General features: G+C 32.1%; 1 protein-coding gene across 1 annotated transcript; it reads right to left on the bottom strand.

Moving 5' to 3' along the window:
* Positions 1–6116: 6116 nt before the first annotated feature.
* Positions 6117–23810, bottom strand: LOC147809544 (uncharacterized). Its single transcript, XM_087162670.1, has 6 exons — positions 23628–23810; positions 19644–19696; positions 17735–17839; positions 14421–14468; positions 11452–11508; positions 6117–6279 (listed from the first exon to the last, which is right to left on the bottom strand). Exons 1-6 carry the CDS (start codon positions 23761–23763, stop codon positions 6229–6231), a joined length of 450 nt encoding a protein of 149 aa, XP_087018796.1. The 5' UTR covers positions 23764–23810; the 3' UTR covers positions 6117–6228.
* Between the last annotated feature and the right edge of the window lie 35 nt (positions 23811–23845).

Raw genomic sequence — 23845 nt, 5'->3', positions numbered from 1 at the left:
GAACCCCTGACAGTTGGAAATACAGAGATGCGATATTCATAGATTTTGGATCAACACAAAACCTTGATTTTTATTTTGAAATGATAGCAAAAGCAAGACAGGTCGATGCAGAAATAGAAAAAAGAAAAAAAGAAAACCGATCAAATCCACCCATTCTGTCTGTTCCAGTCGATGAAATAAACATATTGCAAGATTTAAAGGAAATCAAAAGAGAAAAAAAAGAAATCTCTGAGACAAAAGTTGACATCATTAGCAAAATATTTTCGATTCAAGACCAAACAAAATTAATGATTGAAAACAAAATGTAATTGGGATGCTTTTTTCTGATCTTTATTAAATTTATGTGTTTAAAATCTGTGAGTGCCCAAGAAACAAGGTGTAAACCAATCACTGAGCTGAAAACTGTGTGGCTGAAGAAGTGTAACAAGAACAGCGTACAAGAAGAAAGCTATTTGAAGAGAGCGAAGAGAATTTGAAAGAAAGGAATGATAAAAGAGTTGAAAGAACGTAGACATCTGAAATTAATCGAGTTTTTAAAGGATGGAAAATCTGAAGAGAATGAGTATTGAAGAAAGATAATAACGAAGTAAATGAAAGATTTGAAGAGAATTGAAGTAGAAGAAGAAAAAGAAGAAGACGACGACGAAGAAAAAGAAGAAGAAGACGACGACGAAGAAAAAGAAGACGAAGAGGAGGAAGAAAAAGAAGAAGAAGAAGAGAGAGAGAGAGAGAGAGAGTAGAAAATGAAGAGAATTAAAGAACGTAATTTGTCAGGCATATTTTTTTTTATCGAAACTTAACTGCAAATTCTATGACAGCATGAAAAACTAAAAATTTATTTTATAGGTAATTATTACCTAGCTTTTTTATTGTACCAGGTAGTATTGTACCTGACTTTTAATAGATTCAAATAGCAGTACTTCATGAGAGCAACAGATTTAGGTATAAGTTTACCTATGTTTTAAGGTATTTAATTACCTTATAAAGGCAAGTTTATTTTAAAATAGAACCAAAATTATTAGAAAACGTCTGATGAATTTTTAGCTCAACTTAAAGAACAACTTCCTTGCTTTGAGAAAGAAACAGCTGAAAGAGATAATGGAGACTGGTGCAGTTGGAAGAAACAGCTTAAATGAAATTATTATGAATGGAGCATATTGAAGAAACATAATGAATAAATAAATAAGTCTCCCAGATTGAAGAAACATCCGGAATAGATCAATATGACTCCTTCAGAAAGCGGAAACATCAGGAATGGAAAAATAAGACTCTCTCAGATTGAGAAAACATCAGGAATAGAGAAAATAGAATGGAGAAACATCAGGAAGTATGTAAGATTCGCTGAGGTTGAATAACATCCGGAATAGAGAAGAATCAGACTCGTGCAGAAGGAAGAAACATCAGGAATAGAAAAAAGTAAGACTCCTAGAGATTAAAGAAACATCAGGAATGCATAAGAGAATAAGACTAGTTCAGAATGAATAAAACATCAGGAATAGCTAAGACTCGCTCAAGATGAAGAAACATCTGGAATATATAATAAAGAGTGGTACAGTTTAAAGAAACATCAAGAAAAGGTAATTAAGACTGGTATAGATTGAGAACATTGTGAAAGACATCGAATGCTCTGAGGTTGGTCGCAATTGCGAAGAAAAGTGTCAACGAGGTGTAGTTAAGAGAGAAAGTATGTTTAGTGCACTCATATAACCTATCAAAAAAATTTATATAATGAAAAAACTACAAAAAAAGTACAAATGAGTAATGGTCCTTTGTGCGGAAAATTGTCCCGTGTCTCGTAAGAAAAAAAAACACAAATAACAGATAAAAGGGAAAAAAAGAAGTCTAAAAAAACCAAGGAATTCTAAAAAAAGAAGAATAAAAAACTTGAAATTCAGATTAGATCAGATTTAGATTACTCCATAAGCTTCAACAAATTACTTCATATATTTATGTTAGATGAGATTTTTCTGCTCAATTTTGTTACTTAAATTTTTTGGCATAAATAAACAACTTCAAAATTCTTTGTGACTAATTTTATTTTATCAATGTTTTAGTTATTGTCTCATGCAACACATATGGATTTATTTCAGGAACTCAAAAAATTATTAATATTAATGCCGCATAGTGATCTGAATGGAAGGAAAGCTGGTAAAAATCACAGCATTTTCATTAAGCTGTATATTTAATAATTCTTAGGATTTTGGAGGGTTACTAATTATGAATAAGAAGTCGGAATTGCCAAGTTCGTGTGATTTATCCAACATGTAGTTGGATTATTATATTTGTTTTTTAATTTTACTTCTTATGTATTATTTGTTTTGCCTAAGTAAATTTCGCCGAAAGTTGTAATTATGTATGTTTTGAGTTACCATTTTATATTATATATCTAGTTGCTTGTAAGTACTCATTTCGGTGGTTATTATTAATACTTGATACCGATTTATCCATTAGACATCTCTTTCGAACTACAAGTCTGGTGTGGTTTTATTGACCCATGAGATCATTCTCGACCTCACTATGTCCCCTTACCCTATTTCCTTTATATTTTACTTCAATTACTTTTTTAATTCCTGAAAATACAATTCGACTTCTATCTGCAAGTACTGCCTTTGGCGACAGATGCAGTAGTTGTACAATCATCGTGGATCGGTTTTTATTAACGATAATTGTTTTTCATTGAATCTATCACGGATCTTCCTAATAAAGAGCCATTCGATATTAAACTAAAGTTATTTTGAAAGTTTTAACTCAATACAATAATATTAAAACCTTGTACCCGATTGTCAGCATTACAGTGCAAAATGATTTTTCTTTCAAAATTACCACTTTTTGCTATAAAATCCAAACAGTTGTTTGTAGATTGTATTAATAAAAAAAGAGTGGGTAAAAATATTGTTCAAATTATAGAAGGTTCTATTCCAATAAATCGATAGTGGTAACAACAACAAATAAATCGGGATCGCATATTGATTACAAAGCTGTGATTCTTAAAATTAATCAAATAACATTAGGTTTAAATATCGTTTAGAAAAATAAAAATTCTGAGCATTTAATATTTTTTTTTGGAAATTTGTTCAAATGATAGTACGTTCTAGAACCTAAGAAAAGGTTATGGTTTCGAGTATTTAATTAAAGAAACTGATTATGACATCTGATAAAATAATCGAATCTTCTCGGTTCGACTTTCTATAGAAACATAGTGAGTTCGAGTTTTGATCAAATAAATCACTGTTCAAATTTGATCAATTTGAACAGTGTGTTCGAAAACTGTTCAAATGCTAATGGGTTAAAAAATATATAGGTAGATTCGCCAACGTACGTTCGCAAAGCGAAAGAAACTGGATTTATGAGCTGATCAATCAATGAAAAGTTTAAGCATAGATTAATATCATAGTGGATTCGAGCATTAATCAAAATAGAGTGAATGCGAAAACAGTACTACTAACATTGCTGGTTCGAATATCAATTAAAAAATGGGTTCAAAAACTATTCAAGTGCAAGCAGATTCAAGTAACAATGAGAAAAAGTATGTTAGAGTGTTAGACTAATTAAAAGACTAGTTTTGAAAACTGATTAAATTATAGCAGGTTCAAGTAACGGTATTAAAATAGTGGGTTCACTCATTTAATCAAAATTGGCTGGTCTTTGTCACTGATAGTGGGTTTGAGTACCGAGAAAAGGAAACTGAATTTGAGCATTCTAGGAAAAGGTTCGAAATTTTTTCAAACTCTAGCTGGTCCCCGTGTAGTAAATGGTGACTGATGCACGTTAAATCTGTCGAGTCTCAAAGTCCTCCATGTTCCCATAACAAATCAATACCTCTGGGGGTACCAATCCAGGAGTTTCCTTGTCTTCTGGATTGGTTCAAAATTACAGGGCTACGGCGTTGAACATTTGTAGTCGTAAACCCAAAAATTGGTTCGACTGTGCAACGGTGGTCATAAAAAAAAATTAAAAAAAAACGCTAGCTGGCTCGAGAACCGATTGAAACATAATGAGAACGAGAGCTTATCTAAACGCGAATGGGTTCGAAAACTTTACCATTGATAGTTGGTTCGAATATTGGTCAGAAAAATATGTTTTTAGAAACTGATAAATTATTGACGATCGGATATTGATCAAAACAGAGCACTTTCGTAAACTGTTGCAGTAAAATTGGGTCGCATACTGATTAAAAAAAATAGTGGATTCAAATACCGATCTAAGCAGACTTGTTTCAAAACTCATTGAACAATTGCAGACTTAATGTCTTGATCAAAAAAAAAATATATTGGTTTAAAACCTGTTCAGATAATAACGAGTTCGAATGTCGATTAAAAAACATTGGGTATGGAAACTTTTCATTACTCAAACTGTAGCATGTGTGATTACCAAAGAAAGTCTATTTGGTTCGAAATTCTGAAAACTGATAAAATTGTAACAAATATGAGTACAGATAAAATGGTAATCGAAAAAGATTAGGTTCGAAAACTGTTCTACGAATAACGGGTTCGAATATGGATTTAATAAAAAAAATGGGATCGAAAGCAGATTCGAGTGCCGATAGAAGATGGCGAATTTGTTAAGAGAGAGTAGTTTAGAAAAAGGGACCAAAAGTCACCCATCCGCGTATTGATCACAGCCAGTGATGCTTGACTTCGGTATTCAACTGAAAACCGTGTCCTTATGATCTGTCCACTGCGGAACTAGATGTTTGGAGTTAAGGGCATTCGGGAAAATAAGAATTTAAAAAAGTAAAGAAACATCGGGATGCTATTTGCAAACCCTCTTTATCTAAAGGAAACCATGGAAATTAAATATTTGGCAGAATGAAGGGATTTTTTATAACAATGAATTTTAGAATATCCAACACATTATTCCTAAACTATATTTCATTATCTTTAAAATGCCACTTAAAATTCTCAAATTTCTTCAACTGTAGAAAGAAGAAATATCGTAAATTATATCAATTATCTTCTAGGCGCAGTATAATTACAATTTTTTCTAGATCCTCTACATTTTTCCAGGGTCTTATTTTTTGTGTCTTTAAAATTCCTTGCCTAGAAGGCTCCATCAAAGTTTTAAAAATAATCTAGCCCTACAATTTTGTATGCAATTATAGCAATTTATGTATATTTGAATTTAGTATGATATTCACATGTAAATAAGATAAAAACAACATAAAAATCACAAATAATATGAGAAAAAAACTTCATGAATTCCAATTCTGCAATCTTGTAAAATGATGAATGATTAATTAATCGATAAAAATTTTATTTTCAAAGAAAATTAAAAAGAAAAAAAGCAAGATTTTTCTATAAGATTAGACATCAGGCCGAAATTGCTTGTTACCTAAGAGTTTTAAGATATTTTCCATTAACTGTTAATAAATAGATCCCTTGAAGTACCAGTATCACAAATGTAAATAAAAAAATCCCCTACTGATTTTATTTTATTCATTTCTACTTTCTCAAATTGTTTGCTTATCAACGAAGAAAAATTAGGTATTGCTCTCTTTACAAGGTTAGGCCTTATTGAATTAGTTTATGGTTATCTAAATTTTCTCCTTTGGCGGAAGCAACGTTTCTTATGCTTTTTTGGGACTGTCGCCAAATATAAATAGCTTCCTAGCCCCCAATTAATGAATTAATCTTTTTTAAACTGGTTGCTTTTATTTTATGTAAAATACCAATAAAATTTTTCATAAATGTGTCTTTTCATCATTCAATCAATATATTGTAATAAAATTTTTCAATTTTGTTTTTTTCTTCTTTGCAAGCATTTTAATTAAATAGTTTAATAAAGATAACGGAAGTAATAAATAAATAATGGGTAATTAATCATATAAATATTTAATTGCAGGTTTCATAAATCATAACTGGTAAGAAAAGTCTTTATTCTCGAAACCCCTGCAACCTTTCCACAGAACCTAAAAGGTTCCATGGAATACTATTTGAGAATCGCTGATTTAGTATATTGAAAATACATAATCCTTTCTGTTATTTTACAATGTTCTTCGCTACATTTTCTTAGTCTGTTGTCCTCAAGCAAACGTATCTTCAAGCAAACGAAGCAAGAATATTGAAAATCAACAAAAAGAGAAGCATTTACTGTTTAAATTTATTAAGGCTGCTTTTTATTTATTTATTTTGTAAGTAATCATTCGTTAAATACTTTAATGGTCAAAATATTGAAGTTCAATGTTTCTTTATTGAGCTACATTTTAATTCGATGTTAATATTTGATATTTCAGCATTTTTTTTCTCCATGAAGTCTGTTTAATAGTGGTATAACACAGTCCTAAAAAGAAAAGAAAACCTAAATGTTAAAAAAAAAACATTTAAAAAAATATATTTCAAAATTTACAACTGTGTAAAAATAATTTCTTTTTTCATTTTTTGTACTTGCAAAAATTATTAAAACAAAATACAAACGCTTATGAATTACCGTGAAAATATGTCAAAATAATTACTTCTAAATAATTCTACAGTCTGCATATAATTTTTTTTTTCACAATACCTTATGAAAATTAGAACAACATATTTTTTTACTTTCTAAGGCATTGATTGCGGTACACTCAAATTATGAAACAGTAATTCCTTTTGTTAGCTTTAATAAAATGTTAAGCGCAGGTCCGGAACAGATTACAGTAAAAAGTAGCGGCACTCAGGGTGGCAGTGCATTTCAGCGTAAAATTTCATCTTACCGGAACATGTTATGGAACAAAAATTCTGATATAGGGTAAACTAACCATTGAAGGAACACTTAAGCTTCGCTTGCCTTTTAAAAAATCATATTAATTTCAAAATTCGTAATTTTAGTTAAATGACAGTGTCAACATATTTGTTACTAATTGAAAATTATGTAAAAAAATTGTAGAGAACTTACATAATATTGTTCTAAAGCTTTGGAGGCTTAAATAACAAGTAGTAAGAAGACCAAGTGGAGGAACAGCTCTTACCAGTGAATGAACACCCAGTAAAGGAGTACTTAATTTTGGTAATTTTTTAATGCTATTTATGAATTTATAAGCCATACAAATATTAAAAAACAAGCCTATTCTTGAAATGATAACATATAAATACTTGGAAAATGTTAACGTTTTTTTTGAAATCATGAATTGAAAATTAAAGTATCAACATATTAACACATACTGTTCATTAACTGGGAAATCTATGCCCAGTAAAGGAACATGCCTGTTCCCTCATTGGTTAGAAGTTGTTTTTCGTATTTTTAACATACTTTTGATGCGGAACATCACTAAAGGTACAAGAAAATTAAGGTTTATCTTTTATTTTCATTAACTTAGAAAAAAAACAGTAAAGGAACACTTGTTCCTTCACTGGTTCTTCATCGTTTGGTGATTCAGTGAATAAACACCCCTGTATCTCAGTACTTTATTATGCTATGATGCTTAAAGAAAATAAAACGTAACTTCAGTAACTATATTTTGAATTCTCCTTTTCACAGTGTGAAAAATAAAACTATTACATGCAATTAATTCCACTTCAAACATATAAATACAAGCACTCACCTTATAATTTTTTCAAAGAAACAAGCTGTTGCAGAGAAAATAACAAATTCAAATTTTTTTTCCAGAAAAGTCTATTTTACCAGGTATTCCAAAACATTGCTAGATGACTTTCTATTGTTTGGCAGTAAGCTATTGTTACCAATCAATCTAAAGAAAAACTTTCAAATTCCTTTTTTTAATCAATATATATGAAATGTTCCTTCACTGGGTAGTGTTCCTTCACTGGTTGGTTTACCCTACCTTAATTTTTTCAGAATAATATCGTGAAACCACTGGATTACTCTAATTAGAAAAATATTACTCTTAACATTACGGAACATTATTTTACGTCAGAAGTGGATTTTACGGTAAAAATGAATATTACCGATAATGCACCCAAAGAGTTGGTAATTTATAACGTAATTTGAAACGGAATTTTTCACAGTGCAACTGTGTTCAAATGGTACAGACAAACATGTTCGATTTTATTTGCAAATTAAAACACCGAACACATTGATAATTTTAATTTCGATTGCATGTATCAAAATGTTATCTTAACCCATTTTTAGTTAACGGTGCGTTAACTTACAATCTAAATTTTTTTAAATCATTGCGACGAGTAAACTTTATTTTTTAAATTTTATTTAAAAAAAACTTAAAAAAGTGAATTAAATGATTTGTTTATTGATTTGGTAATTGATTGGCATTGATATCTGAATAAATTATTTTTGTGTCTTAAATTAATGTAATTTAAGCATATTTCAATGAAAATAGTAATAATACCATATTTATTACTCGTAAAAATGCCCTTAAAATTTCAATGCTTGGCATCAAATGGTTTAATAGTTTAAAAAGTTGAAAATGTTACCTTGAAAATGCTAAGTAGCTAGCGCAGATGATATTTTAATTTATGAAATCAGACACAAAAGCAAATTTTTTCCGCACAGAATTATCTAATTTTCAACAAGTTTCGAAGGAATCAACTTTCAAATTATAGGAGGAAGCTTTAGTCTAGATGTGGTCCAACAGTATATTCTTGAAAGCGGGAGTAGAATTCGAATAACGCTCGACACCCATCGAAAGCTCTATCTCCTGAGATACCGCGGTTTTCACCCCATATGTGTTAGTTTTACTAACTGCGTATTTGGTCATAACTCCGGACTCTTTATGCAAATCAAAACCTTTTGTCACTAAAGTTTAACCTCTTGATTGCCGAGGAAAATTTCGAGATTCATCCTCCTGCCTAGTACAATCGGTTTCAACAGAGTCATACGTTGTTTCGGTGTGTAATTGCAGAAAAGAAGAGACTCCCTCATCAATCTAAGAACTGCTTCTTTTAAAAAATAAATAAATAAATAAATAAAATGAACAAGAAATAACGAAATTCAAAATTTGATGTATAGTAGTATAATAATAATAAAAACAACTTGTTAGAAGTCTTCTGTCGTGTGTTAGATCCTAAAATATGTAGAACACGAAGTAATGTCATATTTCGAAGTTTCTCACTCCGAAGTTGTAGAAAAATAGTTATCTAATTCACTTTCAGACATATTTGCACTAAAATTCAAACTTTCATTATCCAATTCACTTTCAGACATATTTGCACAAAAAATAAAAACGTGTATTATCTAATTTCTTTTCAGACACATTTGAACAAAAAATAAAAACTTTTATTATCTCATTCACTTTCAGACATACTTGCACAAAAAACAAAAACTTTTATAATCTAATTCACTTTCAGACATATTTGCACAAAAAAAAAAACTTTTATTATTTAATACACTTTCAGCAATATTTGAACAAACAATAAAAAGTTTTATTACACGTAGAGATAAAAACGGAAGCGAAAGGAAAGTAAAAAAGCGCGTGCTACTCAAAAGAAACACAAACAATAACAGCACTATTATGATTTATTTTCTAGAAACTTTTTCACTCTTCCCCACTTGTCTGAAATGCTTTGAAAATACACTCAAATTCATTCTTTTGCACTCTAAAGCGGGTGGTATTAATTCTATGACTCATAGTAGCACATGGTAAAGCGCATTGACCAGTTCGTACTTTTGAAAGGTGTGTATATGTCACGGCGAATTAAAGACCGAAATCGGTGGTTGTTGAGTTTCACCGGTGAATGTCGACAAACACCAAATACGTCGGTGAAAGATCGAATATTTCATTACATTCTTGTACATTCGGACCCTCACCGGTGTAAGTCGGCAATCACAGATATACTTTGGTGAATGTCCCAAATATTTATTACATTCGATTTGATATGAATTTATTCGTGGATATAATTACATTTATTTGATATTTTAGCCCTACACTGATGTTTTTTTAAGGTTAAGTGCCACTGTCCGGTATACATTTGCCCGGTATACCCTACACTGATGTTTTTTAAGGTCAAGTGCCGTTACCCGGTATATATTTGCCCGATACTCCAAACACTGATGTTTCTTCTAATCTATCGTCAGTAAGTATTAAAATATAGAATAAATATAAATATATTAAATAAATATAATTATATTAAGGAATAAATTAATATAAAATTGGATATAACAAATATTTCGGACATTCACCAAAGCGACTACGACATTCACCGGTGAATGTTGACATTCTCCAGATTTCGGTGCTTCACCGTAACATATATACGCCAGGGGCAGTTAACGCATCAGCTTAGCTAAGTCCGCGGTAGACAAGGAGTTAAAACGTGTCTATTTTAAGACAAGATCCTATTATTAAGATATGTTTTTTTAACATTCTTCAATTTCATAATAATCAATTAAATGAGCTTAACATTTTTAATATCTATGGATCATGTCTCTTTGACTATGGAATACGCAAACTCATAAAAATATCTCGTTAGGAAATCAGCTACTATTCCGTTTCTGGTAGGCCGTAAAAACTTACTAATGCAGTACTGGAAATTAAATACATGCATTAATATACAAGGAACCTATTTCAAATTTTTACTTTACATATTACCAGAGACGAGTTGGGTCAGGGAATGGAGCACTTGTTTTACAATGAGGTGAACCAGGTTCGAATCCCAGCGATGACTGGTCGATATGAATTCCGCACTCGGCTCGCACTGACTATAGTGCTTTAATAAAACGTTTCCTGTGGTCTAACGGTTTTCTTGATTTTCCTCTCCATGTAACGAATACAAAGGTGATTTCCATCAAAGTCCTCCTGGAAGACTAATCTCCCCCAATGTATGATCCAGGAGTTCTCTTGTGTTTTAAGTGTGATTCAAAATTTCAAGGATACGGAGTTGAGCATTGATGGGCCTGGTGTTTAAAGCCGGTTATAAAGTAAAATAAAATACGTTTTATCACAATATGTTACACGTCAATGGTAGCAATGGTAGTTTTGTGCTCTTTTACGATCTCTAGAAACGGAATAATACTAAAATAGCACTTACAATATGTATGAAATAGTGAACTCTTCGTATATAAGGTCTAACATTCTACAATTGAAATGTGACCCCTTCAGAACCGTGTTTACATGTACAAGAAAATGCTGTATTCTGCCTTACCATCTCACAATATCCTATATGAAACGAGCCTTCTTGATTCAATAGGCCTAGGAGCACACGGACGCTACCTCAATATGGTACTTTTACGTATACATCTAGCATTAGATCGTATACGTAATCGTATCGTATCGTATCCTTACGAAATAAGTAAAAACTCATATGTTTGCGGGTCAAGAGAAATGCTTTTTTCTTTATCTGCTGGTCTTGAAAGTGTTAAGAATTAAAATTTAGTTAGAAATTTTTAAGTTATACTGTGTAAATAAATACTACTTTTATTAATAAATTTATATATCTTTATCTTAAAAATATTAAATATTAATTCTAGAAATAAATAAAGTTACATAATAAATAAATACATGTTAAATAATTCATTTATAAATAAATATATCCCATTATTAAATTATTTAAAATACCAAGTGATACTTACAGTCATTTCTGTCATTTTATTGCATGATTCAACTTGCATAAAATCAGCACACGTTGACTAAAAATGTAAAAGCATATTTATATGCAAAAAGTGCAAAAGCATGTATATGATTTGAAAGCATATTTATCATTAGTAAAGTTAATAAATATTTCATTCTATGGAAAAACTGACTCTAAAACCATAATACAACTCAACAAACATGATAAAAATGACTACAAATTTTGTTTTGTTCAAATTTTTGTTTTTACATATTTCGATGTCTGTCTATTTTATTTTCAATTTTTTCAAATTTTCAGAAATAAAAGTATTTTATCTAATTACGTTATTACGATATTCATAATATATATAAAGTCCATTACATTATGACAAACCCTCCATCTATAACAATGGGCTCGCCCAGGTTTTCCTGGTTTCGCGCCCAGGAACAATGTTTTCATGGGGCACATTAGGACCCATAATCCTCATAGAACAATCCCTGACGTCTGTAAGCTACTTGAACATAGTTGCAGACCGGGTTCACCCATTCATGGCAACAGTTTTTCCTGCGGGGGATGGTGTTTACCAACAGGATAATGCGCCATGTCATAAGGGTCAAATCGTCGAGGAACATTCCAGTGACTTTCAAGTCATGTCTTGGTCCCCAAATTCTCCTGACCTTAATATAGATTAGAACATTTGTGGTCCTACTTGGATAACAAAATTCGTGCTGCCACGCTACCCTCTCGCAATGTGAGGGAATTACAGGACCAGTTGGTGAGCGCTTGGTACCAGATACCTCAGACTACCTATCAGCACCTTGTGGAAACAATGCACACGGCGGGTGCTAGCAGTCTTGAGGGCTAAAGCTGGTCCTACATGTTATTGGCAGGGTGGTCATAATGTAATGGCTCTTCGGTGTATATCTTAATATCTCCCCCTTAAAATTAACCAAAAATATTCAAACTCAGTCAGGTATTATATTATAATATACTGTAGTACCATACCAATATGGGAATTATTATGGACAAATTAGGAAGCCTACAATTGAACCAATCTTGATGCTTTGCGAACTTTCTCATAAATACACTAATTTTGCAGTGCAGATGATATTTTATTTAATGAAATCAGACACAAAATCCTTCTTTCTCTATATAAACATGCCTTTTTTTCAACGGATATCGATTTATGGAACTTTCGGCCGATGTTCCACATAAACAATTGATTGATATGAATATTAATTTGTGCTAGGTAGTTGCGATTGCATTACCTCCGCACAGCCCTTGATACAGACTAACGTTTTCTGATGTGGTTAGATATATGTTTTTATTGTATGCATGAATATTTTAAAATTGCAAAGAAAGATAGATGGAAAATTAGAAATTATTATCAAATTCGAATACAAAAAGTTGTTTTATCATATTTTTCAGCAGTTAAAATACATAATCAAGAGAGCTTAAAACGCTTAATAAGGAAAATCTATAAAATTAAAATTCTTCATCGTTGTATCCAAAATTTTCAAAATTTCAAATTTTTAATTTCAGACCAATTATTTGGCTATCAAACTATAACTAACGCAAAAAACATTAAAAAAAACATTGGTTTATACTTTGAAATATTCAAAGAGTTAAAGTAGCATTTTATATAATTACAAACATAAAAATTTATTATGAGCGAGCGGACGCTAATTCGAAAATTACAGTTAATATTAACCACCAGTCAATAGTTGAGAAAACCCGTATGGATTTTTTCGTTGGCGGAGGAGAAATATAGCACACGTGTTCTACAGGAAAAGATCAGTTTCTTCGACGGGTAACCCTTCAACCTCGGTAGCGATCTAATGTTACAGTAGAATTAGGAAACCGATCACTCTGGAATAGCTATCGAACAGGTTCGAAGAGATCGAATCAAAGAAGCGCGTTTCAGTTCATTTATTTATTTATTTTGTTGCTCTGTACACATCTTTGTTAGATGTCAACAATCAACTGAACTGCTGCCTTATTCCTCTACAATATTTTGATATATGTGGATTGGTCGTGGCTTTCCTCAAGAATTTCATTCCTAGGCATTCACCGTGTTTGTTTTTGCTTCTCCAATTCTTCCTCTTCCTCAGCACTACAGCCTAAAGCAAGCCAATGTTTCTCAGTCGTGCTCCCCCTGGAAATACAATTTACTGCAGATTTTCTCCGTTTGTTAACTCTTAACAATCTCAAATACTTTTAAACGCAAAACCACCTCGTAAGAGATCAACCTCATTTTTTGTACCCTCGATCTTCGAGAATGTCTAATTTTGAACATTCAGAGGTATTAATTTGTTATGGCAACTTGGAGGACTTTGTGATCCGGACAGACTTAACGTGCACCAGTCACCATTTAATAAAATGAGGATTCTTCGGTGGGCTGGATTCGAACTCCCGTTCTCAAAGACGTCCTACCAACCAGGCTATCCCGTCCCGCCTTTGGTGTTCATCTGTGTATCTCTTACAGCTATCTTAAATAAAAGGAATGATAACTAGTCTCTTTGTCAAAGGTCTCTCACTGAATAGAAAACATCTGATACACTGACCATCAGTTAAACTCGACACATAAGGCTTCGAAATGTCATTCATTATGTTATCGACAAGCTTGCACTGGATATCAAGTTCAAACTTCGCTTCAAATTTCTTTGTCCTGGTAATGCAAATCGCAAGTTGCTTTGAATGGTACAAAAAGAAGGTATAGCTAAATTCTTTTTCGCTTATTGTTTCAAGAGTTTGCCTTAGTTTCTTCAGTTATGTAGTTTCTTTCAGAATATTAGACACATGCCCAATAAACTCTGAAGGATATAGGAATTTTTCTATAAATCTCTGACGACCACTTAAAATAAATCTTTTAAATATTAAAATATCAGAGGCCCTAATTTTAGTTTCGATAATTTTTTTTCAGCACTTTGCAGCAGATACCTTCTAAAACAGTATTTAAACATACAAAATAAGTTTATTACAAATACTTACTGAGTATTCCTCTACCATTTGCTGCACAAGATGGAGAAACAATTCATTCTTAAAGAAAAATATACCTTAGATAAATTGCTATAATAAAAATTTTTTCTCATAAAAAGTTTATTTAATGATTAAAATTCATAATATGTTCAAGATCAACGTCCTTTTCAACGTAAACGGGATTTTTAAGGAACCCCAAGAAACCGAAGCTAAAAGAAATTTCTGATAATATATCAAAATGCACTAAATATATACACCAAAGAGCCATTACATTATGACCACCCTGCTAATAACATGTAGGACCACCTTTAGCCCTCAAAAATTGCTAGCACCCACCGTGGCATTGATTCCACAAGGTGGTAGTCTGAGGTATCTGGTACCAAACGTGCTCACCAACAGCACAAATTTGATTTTCCAAGTAGGACCACAAATGCTCTATTTGATTAAGGTCAGGTGAATTTAGGGGCAAAGACATGACTTGAAATTCACTGTAATGTTCCTCGACGATTCGACCCTTATGACATGAGGCATTATCCTGTTGGTAAACACCATCCCCCGCAGGAAAAACTGTTGCCATGAATGGGTGAACCTGGTCTGCAACTATGTTCAAGTAGCTTACAGACGTCAGGGATTGTTCTATGAGGATTATGGGTCCTAATGTGCCTCATGAAAACATTGTTCCTGGGCGAGAAACCAGGAAAACCTGGGCGAGCCCATTGTTATAGATGGAGGGTGGTCATAATGTAATCGCCCTTCGGTGTATATATATACAAACACACACACAGAGATATAAGATATATATATATATATATATATATATATATATATATATATATATATATATATATATATATATATAGTGGATTAGATTTGCGTAGACCGGAAGACCAGAAAGTAAAGTCGTTTTGGTGCATTTGATATTTGTCATCAAGATTTTATTTTCAATCAATAATGTATTTACCCTCATATACAACAACCTTTCAATGCCGGATCGAAAATGAATCGAAATGGATTTAAAAAAACTGAATTGGTTTTTAAGACTAACGAATATTTATCAATTCATTAGATTTTATTGCGTTTTTGTTCTGTTTGTTACAAAAAATTGTGGGAAATGGGATACACTGTAAAAAAAAATTCAGCATTAAATTGCCAGCCTATTTCGCCGTTAAATCCATTTTCACCGGAACATATTACGGTTTAAAAAAATCTGATATACTATATTGCAACTTTTACAGTAATTATTACCGTAAAACCAGTGACTCATGACTCTAGATTTTAGCATAACTTTAAAAAAATACGGTATAATATTTTCTGACGAAATTTGATTTTACAGTAAAATAGATTTTGTGGATGATGCACTCAAAGTGCGGGTACTTTATACCATAATTTGATCCAAGATTTTTACAATATACCCTAACTACCGAATAACTTTGGCGACCAGATGAATTTTATTAAAAACTGGAGTCAATTATAGTAAGACAGAGGGTCTGGTACATTTCCCCGACATTAGTTGTCGATAGCTCGGTTGCTCGATACCTCAATTTCTCGACTCCGTTTGCCCGCCAACTCATTTGTCCTCTGTCCAACGGAGGCAGTTGCTCGTGAGCTCATTTTTACGTCAAGTACGTTTGTCAGAAGGGTAAGTTTGTCCAACTACTCATTTGTTCAACAGTGCGTATTTGTTCCAAAAAAAAGAGGAAAAGAAAAAAAATGGAAATTTGAACTAATTGACAGATATATATTATGTAATAAGTCATTAGTTTTCGAAAATTCTAATAGTACAGCCCTCCATTAAAGCCACCTTGCCCTTGTAACAACTGATACATTAAGCTTCGTTTTTTTTATTCCGCAGACGCAATTATATTTTAACGCCTATCAGAACGTTCAGATTGAATCCTTTCATTTTAATTAAGCAACCGAGATTTAGTAATTTGCTTCCTTGTAAGAAAAATGATGCGTATGTTAGATTGCTGTTGTTGTAGTTCATTTACGTCGCACTAGAGCTGCACAATGGGCTATTGACAACGGTCTGGGAAACATCCCTGAGGATGATCCGAAGACATGCCATCACAATTTTGATCCTCTGCAGAGGGGATGGCGCCCCCCTGCATCGGTAGCCCGACGACCTACATGTGAAGTCGAGCACTTTATGGTAGAACAGTTTAACGAGGACCAATATCACACACCCTCGGTCCCTACGCAGACTGATGCAAGTGGTCACCCTCCCGCACATTGATCGTAGCCAGTGATGCTTGACTTCGGTGATCTGCTGGGAACCGTGTCTTAATAATCAGTCCACTACCGGACTGCGTATGTTAGATTTTTATTGGAAGTAGTCGTAATCTGCAATCAGAATACCAAGAGTATAATAAATATGAATACGTATTATAAAAAATAAAGAGAAATATTCTATGAACAACAGCGAAAAATAACAAAAAACTAAACTCATTTCCCCTAAATTGCAGCTCTGACTGGTGAATGAAACTGCCAGAAAAATAATTTGACAGGCAATTCGACATCTCGGAAAATGAGTCGTCGGGCAATCATACCTGCTCGACAAATGAGTCTTTAGAAAATCAGAGTCGCGTATTTGAGTTGTCGGGCAACCGAATGTCGGGAAAATGACTGGATCAGAAAACAAAAATGTGGTATAAAGTTTATATCTTTGCCGTGCGAGTACTTTTAAATGCTGTTTGATCTAATATCAACACTACAGCGTTTAAAATACACACTATATTATTGTTATACAATTTTAAAATTGTTAAAATAATGTGGTTATGAATTATTAAGGTATGCAATTTCTTAATTTTGAAGTGGTAACTGTTGATGGTGCCTCCGTGGGGGCATTGGAGTACAAAAAGTTAATTTTGAGAAATCTGAGTATTTTAATTATGATGTTATCAGAAATTTCATCAAATTCCTGAAAGTAACTCAGTAACAATCGTTGTATTTCCGAGGTGTTGTATTTCCAAGGTTAATTATGATGTTATCAAAAATTTCATCAAATTCCTGATAGTAACTCAGCAACAATCGTTGTATTTCCGGGGTTAATTATGACGTTATCAAAAATTTCATCAAATTCCTGAAAGTAACTCAGAACAATCGTTGTATTTCCGAGGTTAATTATGACGTTATCAAAAATTTCATCAAATTCCTGAAAGTAACTCAGCAACAATCGTTGTATTTCCGAGGCTAATTATGACGTTATCAAAACTTTCATCAAATTCCTGAAAGTAACTCAGCAACAATCGTTGTATTTCCGAAGTGTTTTTTCACTAACAAAATTAAAAAAATTATGAAGGAAATACGTAGCTTTTTCCCCTTACCTGCTGATCTTTATCCATGTTGCAGAAATCATTATATGCTGCTTCTGAGTCTGACCATTCTCTGTTGGCAACATCTCCCATAATCTTCAGCATCTTCGTTATTGTCTTTAAAAAAAAGTTATCATTCCTTCAGAAGGAACCCAGTAGAAAAAAAAGTTATCATCCTATAGCTTAGATGTTTTTGATTAGATTTTCATGTTCAAAAAACCAATATTAAAATTAAAATAGATTAGATTAACATTGGTTCATTGGTGCTTGATTAGTGCTTATTGAGCTTCGTAAACAAACACCTGAAAATTATTTTTTATCAATGAATATTGCTACCTTTTCCAATGGATTTTAACTCTCAGAACACAAGGTAGGGGAAACGGCAGTCTTAAAATATGGTCACTATAGCTTAGTCCGGAAAGTGGCCGAAAGTTTAGGTCACTGCTTATTAGTTTCCATGTTTACTTACTTCGCCTCGTTTCGGGAACTTCTTAAGCGAATCGAAAAATCTTAAAAATCGTTTTACAGGTAAAATAACTTATTCGTTCCTGCAGTAAAAATAGCTTTTTATTATTTTTTTACTGTTTTATTTAATTATTTTGCACTAAAATAGCCGAAAAAAATTCGAAGGGTGGGGTTTACAAATTGTAATTATATTTTAATCCGCATAATTTAAAATCACAAAATTAGCGGAATCGATCAATTTGGTTTTGAGTTAAAAGTGTTAAAAGAAAATTATTTTCAGATTTTTATTTTTGAATACCTAACCCGATTTCGTTCCATTTCGTAATTTGTCACCTAATTTTGCAAAAAAAAGTATACCTTGCAATTCAAATTTACTATGAAAAATGTAATCTTTGAATGAAGAAGTTTTATTATAGTGTTTAAAAAATATTTATTTGCTTAAAAATCTTACAGATGTAGCGAAAATGCGAGAGAAGTTTGAGTATTTCCTTTACTAAGCTAAACGTTAAAATCCTTGAAAAAGCACGAAAATAATTCAATTTCTTCATTTTTTACTCTGCATAATGTACTGTGTGTAAAAAAATTAAACATACAGAATAACTTTCAATCTAATGTTCGTTTTGGCTAAAATTACTTACTTCTCAGCAGTTAAATTAAAGTATTTCCTGTAAGCTTAAAATTAATTTAAAATCTTAATTTCTTTTAATAAAAAAATTATGTTGAGTCCGTTCAAAATTATTTTAATGGTTCAATTTAATATTTTCCATACACAAATTTATTTATTGAATATTTTATAAATAAAATAAGTTTTAACATTCAATATTGCTGCTTTTAAAAAAAATGATAACAGTGTTCATTAGTATGCAATTGGAATCTATAACTTAGAGGCATACTTTTTAAACATTGTAAGCTTATTATTTTTAAGCTTATTGTTAGCTTCCTCTAAAAGTAAATTTATTTTTTACCTCTGTTCTGAATCATAATGATCATTGATGTACTTCTGAGCTACTTAGTATATTACAGCACTAAGTGTATGTAGCAAAAACTAAAATATATAAAAAATAAAAAATGATATTAAATTCTAGAGTTTAAACTGTAAACATTAATTCTTAAAATGTGTGCTATTGCCCCAAAATGTATTAAAAAATGAATTTTGCAAACTATTTATGCATTGAATATTCAGTATTTGGTTCAAAAGTCAAATATTTGGTTCGGCCTAATAATAATTGTGGCACTTTTGTTGCTGCTAGGTAACGGTACTATCTGTGTTAGAGCTATTAGAAATTTAGTAGCAGTAGAAAACAATGTTTACATCGATAAATGTTATAATTTTTAAAATGCATCAAAAAGTTACGAATTTTCCAATGGATTGTCAATATATTAAGATTCTAGCGATAAAACGGTATTTATTGCTTCAAATTTGTTTTTAAACTTAAACTTTAAAAAAAAATCTTACCTCATTAGGTGCCAGTTTTTGGCATTCATCAAACTCAACAAGGACGTCTTTATCTGAAAGAAAAGTTCATTTTAAAAAATTATCTAATTTCCGAGTTTCAAAATGATCTAGAACAAAAAAGATTAAGATATACGTTGATCAAATTCATATTTTAATGAGAATGTTTTCTCTTTTGTAAGAGTATGAGGAAAAACATAATCAATTGTTTACAAATGACTTTGGTAAAGTATTGATGGTAATAGAGTATTATATTGGTAAAACTATTTTTTTAAATTGCAACTGAGGAAATTTATTAAGCTAACAATAAGCAAAAAGAAGTTTTTTGGAGGATGGTTTGTGAGCCTATGGAACCTACTTTTGATTTCGGTAGGCGAAGTAAATTTAAAAAACACATTGTATTGTACCATTGTATTGTACATTGACTCCGTTACATTTTTTAAGTTCAGAAATATTTTTCTGTCTTTGGAGGGGGGGAGGGAATAAATATTAAAATAATATTAGTGAAAATGTCAAAAAATCCTTAGAATTTTCACCCTAAGTTATTTTTTTCAAGAATGGATCAATCAAAAAATAATCAGCATTTTGAAACACAATATATTTTCTCATAATATGAACATAATACAAAAAATACATCAAACTTCATTCAAAATTTAATTTGTGATTATTGAAATTAGCGGATGCGGTCCTATTTGCTTCCGTGAAGCTCTTTTGAAGCTCATGAAAATAAAATGAGAACAGGATAAAGTGGATTTAGACCGGTTAGCTGGGATTGAAAGGTCTGTTGGAGTTCGATCTAGAAACTGTGGGATATAATTAAAATATTAAACATTTAGTAGCATACAATATATCATTCATGAGCCGTGATGGCTCAGGGGATAGAACGTTCGCCTTCGAATAAGGTGAACCGGGTTCGAATCCCAGAGATGGCTGGTAGATACGAAATCCGCATCCGGCTTTCGCCGACCACAGTGCTGACGGAAAATATTCTCAGTTTTAGACGGATCATTGGTTAGGGTTCTCTTGCCTTCAGGCTAACCGTGGGAGATTTTCGTGGTTTTCCTCTCCGTGTAACGCAAATGTTGATTAGTTCCATCAAAAAAGCCCTTCTCGAAGGCAAATTTTTCTCCAATACTTGATCCAGGAGTTCCCTTGTCCTCTGGATTGATTTAAAAATTACAAGGCTACGGAGTTGAACACTAGCAGTCGTAAACCCGAAATATTGGGTGGGTCGGTTGTTCAAAGCTGGTTACAAAATAAAATTCATTCTAGAAAATACATAAATTTCATTCTAATCATTCTTGAAAAGGTATTACCTTTTTTAATAAATGTTTTTTTTCTGGAAAAAGTTGAATCACCTAGTCATAACTCACTAGAGGATAATTTTATATGACGATTTAAGAATACACTCTATAACAAAAAAATCGACGCACCAAGAAGCAATTATCCGATTGCTTTGAAATTTCGTATGCATGAATGTTTTGAACAGATATGGCTGGAATGATGCTGACTGGGGACGTATAGTCTTTAGCGACGAATCCCGCTTCCAACTGTGTCCTGACGATCATTGAAGACGTGTTTGGAGACGCACAGGGCAGAGGGGGGATCCTGCCTTCACTATTGCGCGCCACACCGGCCCTCAACAAGGCATTATGGTCTGGGGTTCCATTTCCCTTGACAGCCGGACCCCTTTGGTCGTCATTAGAGGCACGCTTACTACACAGCGGTACGTCGACGGCATCCTAAGACCTGTTTTGCTACCGTTCCTTTTGCAGCGCCCTGGGCTGGTTTCTCAGCAGGATAATGCCAGACGACATACGGCACGTGTTGCTTTGAACTGTCTGCAAGCTTGTCAAGCTCTTCCTTGGCCTGCCAGATCACCAGATCTCTCCCCCATCGAGCATGTCTTGGATGTGATGGGAAGGCGATTTCATCTGGCACGGAATGTTGATGACCTCGTTCGACAATTGGATCGAATTTAGCAGGAAATACCGTAAGAGACCACCCGGGAGCTTTATCGGTCTATGCCACGCCGTGTAGCAGCTTGTATCCAAGCAAGAGGTGGGTCAACACCTAATTGAACTTGTTACTGTAACTCTGCAATAAATTATTCAATTAATCTGAAATCTGAATCATTTGCTATTCTGTTTATTGTCTTCCTATCCACCAATTTTCGTTTTAATCGGACAACTCCTATTTGGTGCGTCGATTTTTTTGTTATAGAGTGTATTATGCTTGTAATTGACATGCGATATAATTATCTTTTTCTCCCTCTGCTCCGCAGCTTTCGTGTGCCACATAACATATGAAGGTAACACACATGAAGGAGACCCACATGAAGGAGGATGGAGAGTCATGGTAATGCCTGGTTTACCCAGAGAGCAGAGGCTATTGAGACGAAACATAACAGTTTCACTAATAGATTATATCCTTATTGTTTGTTAAGTTATGAAACTTTTAAAAACGTATAATGAGATGGGTTAAAAATAACTTTCATAAGCGTAATGACTAACAAATATTGATAGTTTAATTATAAAAAAACATTAAAAAGTTAGCATAGCTAAACAAACTAATCTGCAGAGACGTCGTGAATTGATCCTTATTGTTTATCCTTATTGTTTGTTAAGTTATGAAGCTTTTAAAAACGTATAATGAGATAGGTTAAAAACAACTTATAAGCGTAATGACTAATAAATATTGATAGTTCAAAAATAAAAGAACATTAAAAAGTTAACATAGCTAAACAAACTAATCTGCAGAGACGTCGTGAATTAATCCTTATTGCTTATCCTTATTGTTTGTTAAGTTATGAAGCTTTTAAAAAAGTATAATGAGATGGGTTAAAAATAACTTTCATAAGCGTAATGACTAATAAATATTGATAAAAGAACATTAAAAAGTTAACATAGCTAAACAAGCTTATCTGCAGAGACGCAGACACATCAATATGGTAGGTCCTTCTTCTTGAATAATAAAGTGTAGTTCAGAATTTGTCCGCTAGAAATCATAACTAATTTCTAAGCAATCGAGCTATCACCATTTTTTTCTAACCATAGCGTAGTCGATTAAATTCCGGCGCATTTTTTCCTTTTTTGAATGAAAGTACTCATTGCCTCTAGTCATAACTGTTACCTAGATTTCTATTTACTTGGATTTATAAAAGAAATGAATGAGCAATTTCAATTGTTATGTTGAACTAATTATTTCATCTATAATCAAACTAGTTAATCTTTTTAGGAGAAAACAGGAAGTTTAACCTAGAAAGACAAACATGAAAATGGTTGGAGAAAAAAGTGATAAGCACCCCTATTGTCAATTTTCGCCCCCTTTCATATAGTTAGAGCAGACAGGAGGAATTCGAGACAGGTGTATTTAACCGAATGTAATATATTAGATAATACATTATATTAGGTATACATTTCGATAATTATTTTGAAAAATTTGTGGGAAAATTTGCTGAAAATTATGAAGGTAAATTTGTTTAAGAAAATCCAATAATACTTTGATATTTTCTGTTTTAAACAAAAACAATTTTTTTTTCAAAACTAGTCACGGAAAGGTTTTTAAAAACATTTAAATTTAAAACTACAACTAAGTTCAAGGAAATGTAATCATGTTTTGCTTACATTTCCTTGAATGTACTCCTTTGAATTAATGTACTCCTTTGTTTTATGAACGTTATTATGAATGTTATGTATGGTATCATGAATGTAAGAATGTTAATTATGAATGTACTCCTTTGTTTTATGTATAGTCACTTAGGAAAATTATCCTTTCTTTAAATTTACTTACTCGCTTAACTCACTAAACTCACTTACTTACTTACTTACTTAACTCACTTACTTACTTACTTACTAAACTCACTTACTTTACTCACTTACTTACTTACTTACTAAACTCACTTACTTACTTACTAAATTTACTTATTGATAAGGTGCAATAATTGCAACGCACACGTTAACGATATAGACATAAAAGTATTCTCACCCTCTAATGTGCATTTAATCCATTTTATGCAAGATTCAAAGTATTCACCATCACCTATGTCTCCCGAACTTGAAGACTTGTTAAAACCATTTAAAATGGTCAAAACAATAATAGTTAATGTTAAATTAATTTTCATCTTAACAACAATGATTATTTACTGCCTTATTTTAATATCTACACTCGGCTATCTATACTCAACTCAGATGAATCAGCTTTAA

Source organism: Parasteatoda tepidariorum, chromosome 5, assembly GCF_982258835.1.
Source record: "Parasteatoda tepidariorum strain Cologne lab strain chromosome 5, Ptep-v5.0, whole genome shotgun sequence".
In the NCBI taxonomy this organism is placed as follows: Eukaryota; Metazoa; Arthropoda; class Arachnida; order Araneae; family Theridiidae; genus Parasteatoda; species Parasteatoda tepidariorum.
This window is presented reverse-complemented; position numbering and strand designations above follow the sequence as displayed.